The sequence below is a fragment of the Mustela lutreola genome, chromosome 8 (genome assembly GCF_030435805.1).
Source record: "Mustela lutreola isolate mMusLut2 chromosome 8, mMusLut2.pri, whole genome shotgun sequence".
Taxonomy (NCBI): Eukaryota; Metazoa; Chordata; class Mammalia; order Carnivora; family Mustelidae; genus Mustela; species Mustela lutreola.
This window is the reverse complement of record NC_081297.1, coordinates 150842160-150861756: the sequence shown is the minus strand read 5'-3', so window position 1 is coordinate 150861756 and position 19597 is coordinate 150842160. Positions and strand designations below refer to the sequence as shown.

The window sequence follows — 19597 nt, the reverse complement described above, 5'->3', positions numbered from 1 at the left end:
CTCCGGGCACTCCTGTTGGCACTGGGGCAGGGGGAGCCCAGTCCTGCCCTAACCCGGGGTCGAGGTAGACCAGCCCGTGTTGCAGAAGAGCGGGTGTGTCCTCAGATGTTGGACTGAAGAGAATGGCCCTGCAAGGTCTTCAGGGTGTCAGAATTTTGGAAAAGGTGTTCCTTTCCTTGTATCTCTTTGGGAAGAAATTTTGACCACGCAGGTGCTTGGTTTGTGCACATAGAATCAGAGCTGCCCGGGCTGCCCTGGGTCTAGTTGCGGCCGTACAGTGAGGTCCCTGTGCCCCGCTGGCCCTGGCCACCTGCTCTGAAGGGGGGGCCAGGAGGGGGGCTGTCTCCCACAGTCTCTGGGACAGGAGGCAGTGCACTCACACCACGCCCACATGTGGCATGTTCCTGAGCCCCACAGGGGCACCCACGGAGCGGGCAGCTCAGACCTCGCTCAGCCGCACGCACAGGGGCCCCTCTCGGTGCAGAGCCTGGCCTTGCTTCCCGAGCGCAGAGCCCCCACGTGTGGGCGTGACCCCCAGTGCGGCACACCATAGCCCCCAAGGAACGCGGCGGCCAGCCTTCCAGACCAGAGAGACACAGAACGCATACCTCAGTGTCATTTAATACCTGGTTTGCTCAGTACGGAGGTGCCTCAGAAAGCTAAAAGTAGAGGTTCCCTCGGACCCAGCAGCTGCACTCGTGCATATTTGCCCAAAGGCACCAACGCAGTGAGGAGAAGGGGCACCTGCGCCCAGGCTCGCCGCACGGCACCCGCGGTAGCCCCTGGGGGAGAGCCCAGATGTGCGTGGACAGACCGATGGGTGAGGGGCATGGCTCACATCCCTGGCGGGAGAGTGCGCGGCCGTCGGAAACGAAGCTTTGCCGCCGGCAGGGACGAACACGGGCCTGGAAGGCGCGACGCTGAGTAGAGCGGGCTGGTCCAAGAAAGACGATCGCCACGCGACCTCGCTCGTGTGTGAGACTCCAGGAACAGAACAGGGGATTGCAGGGCAAGGGGGGAGAGAGAGAGGTGGGCAAACCACAAGACACTCTTAAGGAAAGAGAACACACTGAGCTCGATGGGGACGGGCCTCAAGGAGGGCCCTCGTGACGCCTGGTGTCACACGAAAGTGACCATCCTGAATCTGCCATCGGAAACCGATTTTACTGTGCACGCTAACTAGCTGAAATTCAAAGAAAAACTAGGGAAAAGGCTGATTTCCCTCACTCTGGCTTACATCCCAACACCCAAAGATACGAAGCTTGGATAGAGGGTGTTGGTAAGGGTCTTTTTCTTGCCAGTCCAGGTTGGTAAAAAACGAAATGCCGTACTTCCTCTGGACTATCAAGAGGGACGTGGTCGACTATCACAGCCTGAGCTGCGACCAGATGCTGAACCACTACGGGAAGACGGCTTCCTTCACCACCAAGGTGAGATGGGGGGGAGGGGCGGCGGGGGGGCAGGTGCAGGGCGGCACCTCGTCTCCTGCAGCTCCGTGGCTGAGTTTGGGGGGGTGCGTGTGGACTGGCCGCCTCCTGGCTCCTCCCCAGGAACACCTCCGCCCGGGCAGGGGCCACTGCCCGCTGCCAGTGTCTAGAGGCCACTAGCTCGGCTCCACTCACACCGCCAGAGCCCCAGGCACCCTTGGCCCTGTGTCATCCCTCTGGGTGCACAGGCCGAACCTCAGGAGGGGCGGGGTGGGGGGGGTTGGCTGCTTCCAGAGCCCGCATAAACTCTGTGTCCCGCGGAGACCCTGGGTCCCACGGAGAGCCAGGCCACCTCCCCTGCACAGGGCCTTTTGGCTGCAGGGGGGCATGGGCACCTCCTGTCCTCACTGCCTTTTGGTCCTGCAGCCCATCCTGAGACTCCAAGGGCTGAGGTCCAGGGGCGGGGTCAGCCCGGGTGGAGAGGCCTGCCGGTACCCACGCAGGAGAGGTGGGGTAGAGCCGCTTCTGGGCAACAAGGAGACCATCCCTCAACGGGCAAGGGTGACAAGGAGGGTCGGTCAGGGATGAGGCTCGCACTCCCCCGGGCTCCCCGTGGGCGTCTGGCCCCACGCACTCCCACCCCGCCTCAGCAGCTGCCCTCCTTCAGGGGGCAGCCAGGCCGCGCTCCCTGCAAAGACCCCATGCGGCTTGCCCACCGGTGTGCCCAGCAGCTCCACGCCTGCAGCTCCCGGGCACATGGCAGTTTCCCCCAAACGGGGCCCATGGTGAGTGTGCCCAGGAGCTTGCTCCCTCCTCCCTGGTGCCCAGGCCCAGCGCCCGTTAGGGACCCACCACCCCTGTGCCCTCAGATGGCCCCGGCCTGTGCGTGGGGTCACCCAGCTGTTGAGGCCAGCTGGCTGGGGGCTGGAGGGGCAGGGAGGCTGGGGAGGGGTCTGCTTCAGGAGGCGCCCCTCTCGAGAGCCCTCTGGCATGGGTGCCGCCAGCCAGACCTATGGGCACTTAGGCTGGTCTGAGGGGACCGGGGTGGCCTGTGGGGGTCTGATGCCCCGCTGTCTCTGGAGATCGGGCTGTGTGTGAACATGAGGAGCCTGCCGTGGTACGTCCAAGCCGACCCTGACTCCTTCTTCCCCCGCTGCTACGGCCTCTGCTCTGAGAGCGAGAAGCAGGAATTCCTGGGTAAGTGGGTGGCGGGGGCGGAGACCACCTGGCACCATGGGGTCCACCTCCCGCTGAGGGGCATCAGGAAGGGAGGGGGCTGGGCCACAGCTGCAGGGCCAGGGGCTTGTGGGGGCCGATGGCAGAGGGCCTGCTCCTGTCCCAAGGCCCAGGGGCTCAGCTCCATTTCAAGGAGTGAGGACTGGTCCAGAAACTTCCACGGGCAGCGTCTGTGAAGCAGGAGGTGTGGGAGGCTGATGGAGGCTGATGGAGCCCCGAGCCAGCAACTTGGTTCTGACTGGCTTCCTGGGGGAGGCCGGCGTGGGGGTGGTCCTGGGACCCAGGTCTGAGCAGCTCTGGGCAACGGGCTCTGGCCTGAGGACAGAGGGAGGGTTCCTGGTTTGACCTGCCAGGAGAGACAGAAGGTGAAGGTCGGAGCAGGTGGGCAGAGTTTGTTCGGGGGCGACTGCATTTCCCGAGCACCTGGTCTGGGGGAGATGCAGCCATGCCTTGGGTCCTGACCCCACCCGGGGCTCCCAGGGGCAGACGCGGGCAGGACAAGGAAGGGTCTGTGGGGGCTGGAGGGGAGAAGTGCAGGGGAGGGGAGGGCATTGAGCAGGGGGCGCTCAGGGAGGGGCGCAGGGTCAACACCGGAGGGAGGGAGGTCTGAGGAACAGGCCGGAGCAGGCCTCGCGCCCGAGTGTCCACAGGGCACAGGGGCCAGGAGTCAGCTCGGGCCAGGGGCTGTTCTGGTGGAAGGAGCCTAAGTGAGAAGCCTCGGGCCCTGGAGGAGCTAGGGAAGGCAGTGGGTGTTCTGGATCTTTCCACGGTGGCAGCAGCTGTGGGCCGGGCCAGTGGGGCCCCCCCTGAGATGAGCAGGCTTGGGTTTGGTGTTGGCGAGAGGGTACTGGAATTTCTTGTCGGCCTCCCAGAGGGCATGGGTTGGAGTGGAATTGGGTAAGACCGGCCTCAGAGCCGGGCTGGCCCCACGCCTGTGTCTGTGGGACCCAGAGCGGCCTTCTGGCCAGGTGTGTGTGGCAGGGCCCTTCTGGCCGTCCACATCGGCAGCCCTGGAGGCCAGCCTGTCCAGGAAGGCCTGGAGAGGCTCCTGGGATGGGGAGGGTCCTAGTGTGTCTGCAGGAGGCTTCTGTCCTCTGGTGCGGGGCTGAAGACGCAAGGACAGGGAAAGGACACGTGCTGTGGCCGCCATGGGGCGTGTCCCTGAGTGGAGGAGGAAGAGCAGGGGAGAGGCAGGGAGGGGCTGCGGTCGGCGGCGGACCGGACTCCCATCTGCACAGGGGCGGAGGGAGGAAGACTATGCCGGAGGTGCGCGCCGAGGGCAGAGCGGACCGCCCCTCCAGGGTGGGGGGCGCAGGAGGGCGGCTGCCGTGGGCCGCGGGGCAGCCAGGCTGAGGACGGCTGGCGCTGGCCGAGGTCCCCGTCCCCGGCGCCGGCAGAGGGGGCGAGGCCTTGGTGTCCTTTCAGACGACTTCCGGCGCACGGTGGCCTCCAGCATCCTCAAGTGGGTGGTCAGCCACCAGAGCCACAGCGGAGGCAAGCCCGGCGGCAGGGGGGAGGCCTGCGACCCCGGCCCCAGCAACCGGAAAGGTGTGTGGGGGGCGCGGCTGCACCGTGCCGGGAGGACTGTGCCGGGAGGGACCATGGGGCTGCGGGTCCGGGGCGGACTCATCCCCCCGCTCCGCAGAAGAGGGTGACAGGGACGGGCTTTCCCGCGTGGGGCGGGGCCGCCCTGCCATCAGGCCCATGAAACCCAAATAAGTATCGCACTGCCCCTTTCTGAGAGTGTCCGCGGTTCCCACTGAGGTGGAGCAGGAGGCACAGGGGCGTCCTGCAGCCGCCCCGCCACGCGGCCTGCTCCCCGCACAGCCCGCACCGAGGCACATTTGTTCCGACCTGCGGGCCCACGTCGGCTGGCACTGAGGGTCCCTCTCGTGTGGGGCGTCGTGGGGCTTTGGGCAAACGTGTTGTCATCCCACGGCGTGTCTTCTCAGCCCACTCGTGTCCCCCCGTTCCTCCCGCCCCTCCATGGTGTCCTGTAGTCCCGCGATCAGGGCTCCGTCTGTGGTGACCTGGCCCCCCTGACTGCGAAGCCCACCAGCGCTTCCCCGATCCCCGCCCATCGGTGGGACAGGCTGGCGGGCGGGCTGGGGCGGGCCAGGCTCTGGGGGGGCTGCTCCGGCCTTGCTGAGAACAGAGTGGCCCCAGCGTCCAGCATGCTTACCTTCCCTTCTTGCCAGAGGGGGGCCCTGCTCCCACATTCACGGTGAGAACCAGGTCCAGGTCCTGGAGGGAAGACCGACAATGTACGCCCCCGCCCCCGCTGAGCTCCCGGGGTTTGTGACAGGGACTCGTGCACACCGAGCCTTTAGCCGGTCCTCAGCGGCCGCTCAGGCTTCCTCGCCTGGTGCTGGCGTCCGGGGAGCTTTTGGCTTCGGGGTTCTGTTGCCCAGAGCGGCGATGGTCTGGATCTGCTGCCTTCCTGCGACCGGGCGACGCTTGGCCACGTGACCTCGGCTCTCCGGTGGAGCCAGGAAGAGTCGCTGACTCTTCGGTTTTCCTTTGTACTTGTGAGGACGGATCGCCCCACCCAGCCGCCTCTGTGCCCGACCAGAAAGCAGAAGCGCAGATTTTCATGTTTAAGAGCCTGTTTTCATGTTCCGGGCATTTCTCCTGAACACAGTGTAAAGACACACTCTGTGACCTCTGTGGCAACCATGTGACCTGCAGCACTTTGTCCGGGTCCCTAACTGCGGGGCCCGGGGCCCGCCATGTCTCGGCGCCCTCCCCCCGCCCCCAGCCCCACGCCGGTGTGTGGAGGTGGTTCTGTGCACCTGCCAAGCCCCTCAGTGCTCCGGGCTCCCAGCCAGGAACCAACCGGACAGTTGCCGGTTGTCAACTCGTTCTTTGGGGATCAGGGGGCCGGCTGCCTTGGGTGGGAGCTGGGCTCCCGGAGGCTCGCTGTCACCCGGACGGGAGGATTCCTGAGACCCTTGGGTCCAGCTCAGCTCCGGGGTCCCGGGAGCATGAGACGCCGTGTAAGAGTTTGGGTGCAGCCACCAGGAGCACCCTAGCGTGCGGCAGTCAGGCAGGACGGCCCCCAAGTTCTTACTGAATACGCAGTATGCGCTCAGAAAAGTAGAGGTTTTGTCGCAAGTTCGGAGGTCGTGCTGCATGGCCAGCCGTGGCCCGAGTCCGGCTGGAGGGCGCATGCGGCGGGGGAGGTGCGCCTGGCTCCGGCGGGGTGCCTGGAGGATGCGGGAGTTCCCACTCTAGACCCTATGCTTGGGTTTCAGCTTCCCAGAGTGCGGACTCCCGGCTCACAGGCCTCTCGGGACAGCTCGTGGACACTGCGTGCAAGGTGTGCCAGGCCTACCTGGGGCAGCTGGAGCACCGGGACATCGATGTCCCCGAGGACGCCGGCAAGGGCCTCACGGAGGACGAGTGGAAGGACCTGACGGAGCAGTACTACTCCCTCATTCAGTAAGACGCGCCTGTGCGGAGCCCTCCGGCCGCGCCCGCTGCCTGGTGCTCAGTGGCACGAGTCGGTGTGCGCCGGGCTGGCGAACCGGGGACCTGGGGGGGCATCAGGAGCTGTGCAGGGAAGTCCCACCTCTGGGACATCTGAAGCACCCGTCTGGGTGTTGGGGTACCAGATCCACTGCCGCCTGTCCCAGCAGGTCCCTATTGGCTCATCAAAGGAAGACCCCCTTGGGGGAACCTTTGGGTAGCAGCGCCTTGAGCAATTTCCGCCCTGTTCATGCCTTTTACCTCCTTTGAGCCCCGCGGGTGGGCCCTGGGCAATCAGGACCCACAGAAGGCCCGGCCCGGCCCTTCGGGCTCTCCAGGACCGTCAGTGCCTCTTGCTGCCTGGGAACCCGAAGGCTGAGCCCGGCCTTCCCCCTTCTCCCGAGGGCCGGGCCTTCGCAGGCTGCAGACCCAGCACTCCTGGCCCCCTTTTTCCGAAGTCTGACTTCATTGTGCCTAGATGTGGTTTTCTTTGTTATGTCCTCTACCTAGAGATTTTGGGGACTGCTAATCTGGGGGGTTGGAATCATTCATCAATTCTGAAACGTTCTCAGCCATTTCCTTCAAATATCGCTTCTGCCTCCCGTCTGGGACGCCGGCTCTGTGCACAGCCAGCCGCGTGACCGCGTCTCGCCCGTCGCTTTGCTGTGTCCTGGTTGCCTCGTCTATCAACGCGTCTTAAGACTGACCGGCCTTGTCTCCTGCTGTCTCCGGGCTGGGTGCGAAGCCGCCCAGTTCTGACTCCGGCCCTGGGACGCCGTCTTGTGGTGTTTGTCCCAGCCCTGTGCTGGGTCGGGATTTTCGGCCTCTTCTCAGTCTCTGTAATTTTCGTGTGCTGCCCCTTGCCTAAGAAGGAAGCACGGACAGAAGTCGTGCTGCTCCCCGAGACAGGGCGCTCACCGTTTCCTCCGTTGTAGGCGTATCGTCGAGTCGATGTCCCCGGCCAGCAAGCAGGGAGCAGGGCCAGTGGCAGCTTGGGCAGCTTCACCGTGTTCTGGTGCCGAGTGTCTGGAGGGGACTGGAGGATTTCGCGGCCGACCCTGTCCCCTGGAGAAGCTTCTTCCCAAGTGCCACAGGCATGGGAGGGCTCACCGTCTTTGCAGCCCAGACAAAGCATCCTCATGCCCTGGGGGGAGCAGGCCGTGTGGTTTGTGTTTTGAGCATCAGGAGACTTGGGTCTTTCATGCGGGCTGATGGGGTCCTGTGGCTTCTCGGTCCTCCAGAAAGCCCTTCCACTTGGGCCGGGCTGCTGCTGCCACCCTGACTTGGCAAACACTCTTGGAGGATAAAATGGCTAAAAGACTCGGCTCACCCAAAAGAGGCCGTGATGTAGCTGACCTGGTCTGCTTCGTTTGGAAAAACGTGGTTTATCTGTTTTTTCCCTCTTGTCCGGGCAGGCGTACCGGCCAGCCACTGCCCCTGCTTACGACCTAAATACGGACGCGTCCTCACCGTTACTAGCCTCGGCACTTGATCCTGCACCTGCGCTTGGCTTCTGTTTCCAGCTTCCCTCGGCAGCTCCGGGACATGGCCGGGGCTCGCGGCTGCTGGTCTTCAGCCAGACCCTCCCTTGTTCCCAGACCGCGTCCCACACAACAGGGTCTCCTCTCGTTTGTCAGCTCTGGTCGTCTGCTTCACCTCTCTCTCTCTCTTCCATTTTCTAAAAGATTTCATTTATGTATTTCTTTGGAGAACGTGCAAGTAGGGGGAGGGGCAGAGGGCGAGAGAGGAAGCGTGGCAAGCAGACTTGACGCTGAGCCCAGAGCCCAACGCGGGGCTCCGTTCCACGACTCGGAGATCACAGCCTGAGCCAAAATTGAGATCAGACGCTTGCCAACGGAGCCATCCAGACACCCCTGTTTTCGTTTTTATTGTCGTAAAATAAACGCAACAAAAGTTGCCGTCTGAACCATTTTAAAATAATTCACTTAAGTATCTCAGTCATGTGCGACTGGCACCACCGTCCATTTTCATGGCTCTTCTCATCCTGCAAAGCTGGAAGTCTGTCCCCACTAAACACCGACTCCCCGTATTCTCTCCAGCTCTTGGCCGCCAGCGTCCACTCTCTGCCTCCGTGAGTTGGACTCCCCCAGGTGCCTCGTAGAAGTGGAATCATAATTTGCCTTTTCGTGACTGGCTTATTTCACTTATAATGTCCTCAAGGTTTTTTTTTTTTTTTTTTTTTTTAAAGATTTTACTCATTTATTTGACAGACAGAGATCACAAGTAGGCAGAGAGGCAGGCAGAGAGAGGAGGAAGCAGGCTCCCCACTGAGCAGAGAGCCCAATGCAGGGCTCGATCCCAGGACTTTGGGATCATGACCTGAGCCAAAGGCAGAGGCTTAAACCACTGAGCCACCCAGGCGCCCCAATGTCCTCAAGTTTTGTCCATGTTGTAGCAGGTATCCGAGTTCCCTTCCTTTTAAAGGATAAATACTACTTTGTTGTACGTATATAGTACATTTTGCTTATTGTTCTTTTGCTGACGGGCATCTGGGTTGCTCACACATTTTAGCTCTTGTGACTAACGCTGCCTTGAGCACGGCGGTACTGATACCTCTTTGAGATTCTGCTTTCAGTTCTTCTGGGTCTGTACCCAGAAATGGGATTTCTGGGTAATACAGCAATGCTATTCTCAGTATTTCGAGGAACTACCATACTGTTTTCCACAACAGCTGCAGCACTTTACGTGCCCCCCAGCTGGGTGCCAGGGTTCCCATTTCTCTGCATCTTCACCAACATTGGTTATTTCCTGTGCTTTTCGAAAATAACATTTTAATGGACGTGAGGCTGTATCTCACTACAGGTTTTCATTCTCCTGGTGCTCAGCGGTGTTGATTGCCTTTTCATATGCTTATCGGCAATCTGGTTTCTCCTTCGGAGAAGTGTCTGTTCAAGTCTTTGGCCCATTTTTGTTTTCTTGTCTTTTTTTTTTTTTTAAGATTTTATTTATTTATCTGACAGACAGAGATCACAAGCAGGCAGAGAGGCAGGCAGAGAGAGAGGAGGAAGCAGGCTCCCTGCTGAGCAGAGAGCCCGATGAGGGGCTCGATCCCAGGACCCTGGGATCATGACCTGAGCCAAAGGGAGAGGCTTAACCCACTGAGCCACCCAGGCGCCCCTTTGGCCCATTTTTTAATCGAGTCACCTTGTTGCTGGGTTTTAGGGGCTCCCTGTGTGTTCTGGATGTCAGCCACCTGTCAGATCCACAGCTTCCAGTCCCTCTCACTGTGGGCATCTCCTTTTTACTCTGCTGGTTGCATCATTGGACACACACATTAAACCTTCTCACGAAGTCAGTCTGTGTGGTTTTTCCTCTTGTTGTCTGTGCTTTGGTGTCATATCCAAGATAACATTGAGAAATTCAGCATCTTGAAGATTTTGCCTATGTTTTTTTCAAGATTTTCGTAGTCTTTGGCTTTTCTATTTGGGTCTTTGATCCATTTTGAGTTACTGTTTGCACCTGGCTTTAGGTAAGGGTCCAAATTAATTCTTTTGGTTGTGAATATCTAGTTTTCCCAGTACCATACCCAGTATCAAGGAACTGTCCCTTCCCTGTTGAATAGTACTGGCAACCTTGTCAAAAGTCATTTGACTGTATGTAGGAGGCTTTGTTTCTGGGATCTCTATTCCGTTTCATTGGTCTTGCTTCTGTCTTCAGGCTGGTAACACTCTGATTTGATTGTTGTAGCTTTGTAGTAAGTCTTGTAATCAAGAACTGTGTGTCCTCCCACTTTGATCTTTTTCAAGATTGTTTCGGCTCTTTGGGGCTCCCTGAGAGTGTGTTTGGATTTGAGTGTGGCTGTTTCTATGTCTGTGAAAAACATCATTGGGATTTTGAATAGAGATTGTATTGAATTTGTAGGTAATTTTGCGTACTATTACCATCTTAAGCAATATTAAATCTTTTAATCCATAAACATGGATGTGTTCCCATTTATTTGTGTCTTCTGTAATTTCTTTCAGCAATTTCTGTAGTTTTTATTGTACCTTTCCCCTCCTTGGTTAATTCCTAAGTATTTTACTATTTCTGGTGTGATCGTGAGTGAAATTGCTTTCATAATTTCCTTCTCAGGTTGCTTCTTGCTAGTATACAGAAATGCAGTTTATTTTTGTTTATTGACTTTGTATCTTGCTACTTCATACTCTGCTTACTAGAGGTAACGTGTTTTTTTGGTGGAATCTTTAGGGTTTTCTGCAGATACATTCATATAATCTGCAAACAGATTTCACTTCTCCTTTCCAGTCTGCCATCTATTTCTTTTCCTTCTCTGATTGCTCCTGCGAGCACTTCTCTTACACTGTTGGATGTTGAGAATACCGCTCTTGCCTTATTCTTTGTTCTTCTTTTCTTAAGTCACCTCCACATCCTATGTGTAGCCCAGCACAGGACTGGAGATCAAGGCCTGCACTGAGATCAAGAATCTGATGCTTTAGTGACCGAGCCAGCTTGGTGCGCCTTGTCTGATTCTTTTTTTTTTTTTTAGATTATTTATTTATTTATTTGCCAGTGATAGAGGGAGTGAAAGCGAGCAAGCACAGGCAGACAGAGAGGCAGGCAGAGGCAGAGAGGGAAGCAGGCTCCCTGCCGAGCAAGGAGCCCGATGCGGGACTCGATCCCAGGACGCCGGGATCATGACCTGAGCCGAAGGCAGCCGCTTAACCAACTGAGCCACCCAGGCATCCCGCGCCTTGTCTGATTCTTAATCTTAAAGGAAAACTTCTGGTCTTTTGCCATTGAGTATGGTAATTGCTGTAGGTTTTCATATATGGCCTTTATTATGTTGGGGTAGTTTCCTTTCATTCCTAGTTTCTTAGGTTTTTTTATCAAGAAAGGGTGTCAAATTTTGTCAAGTGCCTTTTCTGCATCAATTGAGATGGTCATGTGGGGTTTTTTCCCTTCATCTGGAATGTGAGATATTACGGTAATTGGTTTTCAGATGTCGAACCATCCTTGAATTCCTGGAATAAATCCCACTGGTTAGGGAGCGCTGTCCCTTGACGTGCTGCTGAGTCTGGTTTGCTGGCATTTGTGAGGATGTTTGCATCAATGTTCACAAGGGACATTGGTGTGTAGTTTTCTTTTCTTGCAGTGTCTTTGTCTGGGTTTGGTATCAGGGTGATACGGGCCTCATAGAATGAGTTAGGAAGCATTTCCTCCTCTTCCCTTAGTTTGAGGAGGACAGGAATGGTTCTTCTCAAATTGTTTGATAGAATTCCCCATGAAGCTGTCAGGTCTTTTGCTTTTCTTTTTGGGAGATTTTTGATTCCTGATTCAATCCCTTTTCTGTTTCTTCACAATTTAGTCTTGGTAGGTTTAGTGTTTCTTGGAAATTTGTCCGTTTCATCTAGGCTATCCAATTCATTGGTGTACATCTGTTCATAGTACTGTCTTATAATCTTTTTTTATTTTGTAGAATCAGTAATAATGCCCCCAATGTCATTTTTTATTTTGGTAACTTGAATATTCTCTCTCTTCTTAGTCCATTGAGCTAAAGATTTGTCAATTTTGTTGATCTTTTCAAAGAACCGACTTTAAGTTTAATTAATTTTCTCTATTTTGATTAATTCTGCTTTAATCTTTATTGATTACTTCATTCTACTAACTTTGGGTCTAGTTTATTCTTTTCTTTTTTTAGGTTTTATTTATTTATTTGACAGAGAGAAACAGCAAGAGAGGGAACACAAGCAGGGGGAGTGGGAGAGGGAGTAGCAGTCTTCCTGACAGGCAGGGAGCCTCATGTGGGACTTGATCCCAGGACCCTGGGAGCATGACCTGAGCCGAAGGCAGATGCTTAATGACTGAGCCCCCCAGGTGCCCCGGGTCTAGTTTATTCTTTTTCTAGTTTCTTAAGTGGCAAAGTTAGGTTGATTTGAGATTTTTCTTGTTTTCTAACATAAGCCTTTATACCTATAAGTTTCCCCTTTAGCACAACTAGCAATCCCATATTTTTTTTTAAAGATTGTATTTATTTAATTTGACAGAGATCACAAGCAGGCAGAGAAGCAGGCAGAGAGAGAGGAGGAAGTAGGCTCCCTGCCGAGCAGAGAGCCCGATGCGGGGCTCGATCCCAGGACCTGACCTGAGCGGAAGGCAGAGGCTTTAACCCACTAAGCCACCCAGGCGCCCCCCCCCCCATATGTTTTAGTGTGTTGTGTCTTCACTTTCATTTGTCTCTAAGTATTTCCCTTGTGATTTCTCCTTTGATCCATTGGTTATTTAAGAATGTGTTGATTTCGTGAGGGCACCTGGGTGGCTCAGTCTGTTGAGCATTGGAGTCTTGATCTCAGCTCAGGTTTTGATCCTCAGGGTCAAGAGTTCAAGCCCAGCTTGGGGCTCTTACTGGAGAGCCTACTAAAAAAAAATTTTTTTAAAATGTGTTAATGTCTGTAGATTTATTTCTCCACTTGATTAGATCTTTTAACATGTATGTCAACAATGTTTTGTAGCTTTCAGTTTTCAGTTCAATGTTTTTTCAGCTTTCGTTCTTGCATTTCTTTTGTTAAATGCATTTTTAAAAAGATTTCATTTATTTATTTGACACAGAGAGAGAGATCACAAGTAGGCAGAGAGGCAGGCAGAGAGAGAGAGGGGGAAGCAGGCTCCCTGCTGAGCAGAGAGCCCGATGCGGGACTCGATCCCAGGACCCTGGGATCATGACCTGAGCCAAAGGCAGAGGCTTAACCCACTGAGCCCCCCAGGTGCCCCTGTTAAATGTATTCTTACATGTTTTGTTCTTTTTGATAATATTGTGAATTAAATTATTTTCTTAATTTTGTTTAAGGATTTTTTTGTTGGCAGAATATAAAGATATAATTGATTTTTAAAAGATTTTCTTTATTTTGGAGCGAGAGCGAGTGAGCAGCTAGGAGGGGCAGAGGGAGTGAGAAAGCCAAGCAGACACCACACTGAACACAGGGCCAGATCGGGACTTGATATCACAGCTCTGAAACCAAGAGTCGGATGTTCACCCAACTGTGCCACCCAGGCAACCCTAAACTGATATTTTTATATTGATCTTGTACCTGTGACTTTGCTGAACCCATTTAATAGTTCCACTACTTTGTACTGTGTGTGTGTGTGTGTGTTCCTTAGGATGTTCTACACATGGGACATGTCATCTAAGAATACAGACAGTTTTCTTTCTTCATGTCCGATGTAAGCTCCAGGAACTCAAAGTCGGTTTAACATTCAAAAGTTAATCAGCGGGACCTCAGCCGTCCTTACAAAGTTACTTACAAAGTTCTGGTGCCTGCTCTAACATGGATGATGAAGCTTGAGGACAGTATGTATACGCAAAAAATGCACAGCTGTTTGGTTCCGCATACATGAGGTGTTTGGAGATCGCAGAGATGAATGTAGATGGTGGTACCAGGGTCTAGGGGTGGGGGAGTGAGTGTTTAATGGGGACAGAGTTTCAGTTTGGGATGATGAAAAAGTCCTGGGCACAGAGGGGGTGATAGTTGCACAACATAAGTGTTCCTGATAGTACTGGCCCACACTTGAAACGGGTAAGATGGTAAATTTTATGTTATATGTGTTTTGCCACAATAAAAAAAATTGAAAAGTTGTCAGTTGGTAGATTCTATCACATTTAAGGGGTAAAGAAAAAAACTACAAGATCATCTCAATAGATGTAAAACATTGATGAAATTCAATACTGTGTATGTTAACTTTTTTTTTTTTTTAAGTGAGTTAGAAAAAGAAACTTCCTTAACTGGAAAATTTTCTATACAAAAATTCTAACGATGGGGCGCCTGGGTGGCTCAGTGGGTTAAAGCCTCTGCCTTCAGCTCGGGTCATGATCCCAGGGTCCTGGGATCGAGCCCCGCATCGGGCTCTCTGCTCAGCGGGGAGCCTGCTTCCTCCTCTCTCTCTCTCTGCCTGCCTCTCTGTCTACTTGTGATCTCTGTCAAATAAATAAATAAAATCTTTTAAAAAATTCTAAAGCTAACATGTTTCTTAATAGTATGTACTGAAAGTGTTGTCCTTAAAATCAGAATGAGACAAGAATGCCCACTCTCACGACGGCTCCTCAGTGCGGACTGAAGGGCCTGTTTAGTTTAATAGCACAGAGAAAAGGAAATAGAGGGCATAAAACCAGAAAGAAGCAAAACTATCTACCTGATCGTGCATGTAGAAAATTTTACAAATCTTACAGGAAGTTACATGAGTTTAGTGAAGTCAGTAGACAGCAGGTCACTATTCAAAACTGCGCTGTGTTCCTGTATACTAACAACCATCACAGAATGGAGTTCTCGTGCAATCTATAATTAATGACCTAAGAAGCATGTGTGAGTAATAAAACCATGTTCATAAATTAGAAAGCTCAGTGATACAGAGGTTTTTTCCTTCCAGACTAACGTATAGATTCAGTGAAACCCCAGTGGGAATCTCGGCAGGGATTTTCCTCCAGGGCTTGAGTGGGAGGAATTGACAGATTCTGAAATTTATTTGGAAATACAAATGATTTAAGAAAAGCTAGAAAACCTTGATCAAGAAAAACAAAATCAGAGGGGAAGTACCCTATTTCAAGACTTACTATAAATGCACCTAATCCAGAGAAGGCAGCCCTGGGCCGCTGGGCACTAGCAGACAGCACCCCAGGACAGCGTCTAGAGACGGAGCCTCCCACTGTGGTCACTTACGACCACCCGCTAGGAAGGGTTACTCCTTGTCCTAAACGACGCTTGAACAGTCAGCATCCTTGTGAACCAGAAAGGTGTGTCTTGAATCCTGTCTCCTAAATACACAAAGATTAACTCAAGATGTATCATGTGATATGGGAAAGCCACAGAAAAGGAGAACACTGGCGTGTGTCTTCTGACCACAAGGAGGGCAAAGATTTCTTAACTAGCTCACAAAGAGCGCTGAGCCTAACAGAGCCGGCTGATGCAGCTTTACTGCTCATGGCCCAGGGTGGGGGGACGCGCTTGCCCCGCGCTTGCCCCGCGCGGCCTCGCGACCTCTCAGGGCTCTCTGGATCTTGCTTTGCAGCGGTGACGCCTTCATCTCCAGCTCGAGAAACCACTTCTCGCAGTGCCAGGCTCTGCTGAACAAAATCACGTCCGTGAACCCGCAGACGGAGATCGACGGGCTTCGCAACATCTGGATCATAAAGCCGGCGGCCAAGTCCCGGGGCCGAGGTGAGTCAGGCCGGGCGCGACGTGCGAAGCGGCCACCGGCCTGCTTCTCCTGACGGAGGCATCCGTCTGCCGGCGGCTCCGTCCTCCTGTCCGTCTGGCCAGACCTTGCTCCTGCGGCAGACACCGGCGTCCTCAGGGATGCTCCACAGACACCTCAGCTGCTCATGCCCGAACGCGGGGCTTCCTGGCTGGGCGCCGGCTGTGGCTGTGACGCCGGCTGTGGCCTTGGCTGTGACGCCGGCTGTGGCTGGGCGCTGGCCGGGCGCCTCCCTGCTCTGAGCCGGGTGACTGCCGAGGTTTGCTGCTCTGCCAAGTCTGTCGTTTCTGGGCGGCAGGTCTCAGCTCACAGCTGAAAAGACGAGATGGACTTTTTTTTTTTTTTTATAAGATTTTATCCATTTATTTGACAGACAGAGATCACAAGTAGGCAGAGAGGCAGGCAGAGAGAGAGAGGAGGAAGCAGGCTCTCCACTGAGCAGAGAGCCCGATGCGGGGCTCGATCCCAGGACCCTGAGATCATGACCCGAGCCGAAAGCAGAGGCTTTAACCCACTGAGCCACCCAGGTGCCCCGAGATTGACGTTTTTGTGGGGAGAGCCCCCCCCCGCGTGTGGCTACCCAAAGACCCCCCCACCATCTTGGGAAGCCACTCCCTCCAGGCTTCAGGGTTGTCATGGCTGCGAAAGAGAGGGCCGGAGGGTCTGGTATGGACCCAACAGATGAGAGAGAGGCCTGTCCCCTCTGCTCAGATGTCACTGGTCACCAGAGAGTTGGGGACAAGGAACCGTGTGGCGGAGGAAGACCAGAATGGGTGCACTGATGTGTAGTCGTGTTGTTTGTCCGGGCACCAGACTCCGGGCCCCGGGACACCTGCCCCCTCCCAGTCTGCTGGCTCCCTGAGGCCCACAGAGCTTCCCTGCCCTTGTTCCCGCCTTGTTCAGCCCCCTGAGCGAGGGCTCAGCCACCCCTTGCTGGCCGCCTTTGAAACATGCCTCGGTCCCCAGCCCTGCCCGTCTCCATTCTGTGTCCTCTCCGGAGTCCTGGCGGCAGGCTCCCCAGTGGGAGAGCCTGGAGGTCAGCACCGGTCGTGGCCTCCCCCCGGAGGGCCGAGCCTTCCCTGTGGGGCCACCCGACTGTGCGGCCTGCCGGTACCGGATCAAGGCCGCGCTGGGTCCTGGGGCCGATGGTGGATGCCGCGCTGCGCCCTAGGCTGAGCGCCGACCTCTTGCAGACATCGTGTGCATGAACCGCGTGGAGGAGATCCTGGAGCTGGTGGCGGCTGACCACCTCTCTGCCAAGGACAACAAGTGGGTGGTGCAGAAGTACATTGAGACCCCGCTGCTCATCTACGGCACCAAGTTCGACATCAGGCAGTGGTTCCTGGTCACCGACTGGAACCCGCTGACCATCTGGTTCTACAAGGAGAGCTACCTGCGCTTTTCTACACAGCGCTTCTCCCTGGAGAGCCTGGACAGGTCGGTGGGAGCGCCAGCTGGATGCCACTGGGCGTGAGGGGACACGGTGGGTGCCCACCACACCTGCGGGATGGGGCGGGGTGCCGGGCCATGCCTGCTGACCCCCGCCACCCCTGGACACACAGTTGAGGAAGCGGGCTCAGGGAGGTTACGTGGCCCCCATCCCGGAGGGCCAGGCCCAGGCCTGGTGTTCTTCAAAGCCCTGCTCTGCACCCCAACACGTGTGTATCGTCTCCAGAAAATCCCGAAAGCTCCATGTGCTGTGTGCCCACGAGGTGCCTGGCAGGGTCCAGGGGTGACCCAGCTAAGCGGCAGGTTCAGAGCCCTCTCCGTGGTGGGTGCCCCCCTCTGCTGGAAGGGCTAAGTGGCCGCTGTGCTCACATGCTGATCCGCAGCTGCCCAAGCTTGGCGGTACCCTCGGCTGGCCACACAGTCCTGCTCTCTCTGGGGCACCTTTGGGGGCACATCTGCCTTGCCAGCCCTCAAACTCTTTGTGAGCCCCAGAAGTCCTGGGGTTGGGGCTCCTGCAGGTGGCTGGGGAAGAAGGAGGGTTCCGGTCCTGAGCAGGCAGCCTATGGGACATGGCAGTGGCTTGAGGGTCTTCTGAGGGCCCCAGCGGCACCAGGCAGGACAAGAAGTGGGGAGCACCTGAGGCAGAAAAGGCACCCAGATCCCAAGGCCCCTGGGGCCAGGGTGCTGGGGAGGGTGCCCCACGGAGGTGCTGGACAGAGGCTCAGATGTCCAGGAAGGGGTGTCAGGGGTGGGGGGACCCATGCCTCGCCAGGCTCTCTGGGTGGGCAGGACATAGGTGTGGTGGGGACAGTGAGGTCACTTGGCAAAGCCTCAGGAGGGAGGCAGAGAATCCCCCTTGCCTGTCCAAACCAGGGCTCCCCACTTCTGCCTGTGACCCCCCCCCCCCACTGCGTGGGTCTGAGGGCATGCGTCTTGACCAGGAGCATTGCAGGGGGTTCCTGCCGAGATGACACACTGAGCGTGGGGCCTGCTTCCAAGAAAGGTGGGGACACCTGGGTGACTCAGTTGGTGAAGCGTCCGACTCTTGAGCTCAGCCCAGAATTGACAGGGCTGGGAGATGGTCAGTGGACACCTTGGGCGTGTTGACTGTGTCCCCCTGGCTAGTGGCTGTGGCTACACCAAGAGGTGCACCTGGAAAGTGCCCCTTGGCTGCTGAGGACAAGTGGCTCTGGCTGGTAGCTCCTCGGGTGAGTTCGTCTCTGCCAGGCCAAGGGGGCCTAGAGGAGGGGGTGTGTCCCTCCCTGTGCATAAGGAGCCCCTCCAGCCCCCCACCCCAGGCCATCGGATGCACCAAGCCGTGAGGGGTGCCTGCTGAGCCCCATTTCTCCATCTGGGACGGTAATCCTCCCCCCAAGGCAGGCAGAAGAGTCCCTGAAATCGTTTTGACCCGACACAGCCCGGCTGCCTATGCAGTGGCCAAAGTGAGTGGAAGGCGCGCCGCGCTGGCTCTGGGGCCACCCTAATTCTGCTGGTCTCGAGTCACAAGGTCCTTCTGTCCTCTGGCAGTACGACCTCTCCAGGGTCACAGGGACGCGTCTCACCACGCAGAGCCACATGGCTCATCTCGTGGTGGTTTTAAAACAGGTTTGGAACAAGGCAAGGGTGCAAATTAACTAATTCGTTTCACAAAGACTTTCTCACTTTGTCTCACCAGACCAGCTCTTCAAGAGCCACATCTCTATTGCTGGGTGCAGATGGGGAAGCTGAGGCTCTGGGAGGCGTTACTTCCGGAGGACCCGAGCTATCAGAGTCCTCCTGCAGCCACCCGGTGGTGGGGGGCTTGTCTCGAGAGCAGAGTCTCTGGGGGCAGGGTTAGCTGTGACTTGGGGGTTCCGCGGGGGCAGAGGGTCCGTAGGGGTGGGGTCTCGGGGGAGATGTCCGGCGGGTATGCGCATAGGTGGGGGCATAAGGGTTCTGGAGATTGGGTCTCGCGGTCCGGGGCCACCGTCCGGGAGCGGGGTCCCAGGTCCCCCACGTGGAGACGGGTCCCGGGTGCAGGGCGCGGAGGTCCGGAGCAGGGGTGGGGGTGCGGGGCCAGGCCCCGGGAGGCGCAGGCCTGACCGCGCTTGCCCCACGCAGCGCCATCCACCTGTGCAACAACTCCATCCAGAAGCACCTCAAGAATGACAAGGGCCGCAGCCCCCTGCTGCCCTACCACAACATGTGGACCAGCACCCGCTTCCGGGAGTACCTGCAGAAGCGAGGCCGCGGGGCCGTGTGGGTGGGCGTCATCTACCCCGCCATGAAGCGGGCCGTGGCCAACACCATGCGCGTGGCCCAGGACCGCGTGGAGCCGCGCAAGAACAGCTTCGAGCTGTACGGGGCCGACTTCGTCCTGGGCCGCGACTTCCAGCCCTGGCTCATCGAGATCAACTCCAGCCCCACCATGCACGCGTCCACGCCCGTCACGGCCCAGCTGTGCGCGCAGGTGCAGGAGGACACCATCAAGGTGGTGCTGGACCGCAGGGCGGACCGCAGCTGCGACATCGGCAACTTTGAGCTGCTGTGGAGACAGGTGCGGGGGCTCGGTGCTGGGGGGCCGGGCTGGCCGGGCGCGGGGTGGGGGGGCACCGTGCTGAGGGGGTGTGGGGGCTGTAGCTGCTTCAGGCAGAGAGCAGCCAGTGGCTCCGGTCCCCCCGGACTCCCCCCACCCCTATCTGGGACTCCCCCCCCCACCCCGGCTCAGCCGCCTTCACCACTCTGCTCGACGCCCTGTGAGCCCCAGCCACCCCCAGCTCTGTGGCCACCAGGTGGGGAGGCCCCCCTGCCTGCACCGCTGCTGGGAGGTCCATGGC

At 56.6% G+C, this 19597-nt stretch overlaps 1 protein-coding gene across 4 annotated transcripts in view; it reads left to right on the top strand.

The window, feature by feature from the left end:
• TTLL8 (tubulin tyrosine ligase like 8) overlaps window positions 1-19597 on the top strand; it is a 47477-nt gene that overhangs the window by 12854 nt on the left and 15026 nt on the right. For 2 of the 4 annotated variants that reach the window (XM_059187332.1, XM_059187333.1), the window contains exons 6-12: window positions 1302-1430; window positions 2510-2624; window positions 4089-4211; window positions 5918-6104; window positions 15147-15295; window positions 16526-16769; window positions 18882-19317. In XM_059187332.1, coding sequence (XP_059043315.1) covers window positions 1302-1430; window positions 2510-2624; window positions 4089-4211; window positions 5918-6104; window positions 15147-15295; window positions 16526-16769; window positions 18882-19317 — 1383 coding nt within the window. The remainder of the gene's footprint in view (window positions 1-1301; window positions 1431-2509; window positions 2625-4088; window positions 4212-5917; window positions 6105-15146; window positions 15296-16525; window positions 16770-18881; window positions 19318-19597) is intronic. The other 2 variants (XM_059187335.1, XM_059187334.1) reach the window with 2 other exon arrangements.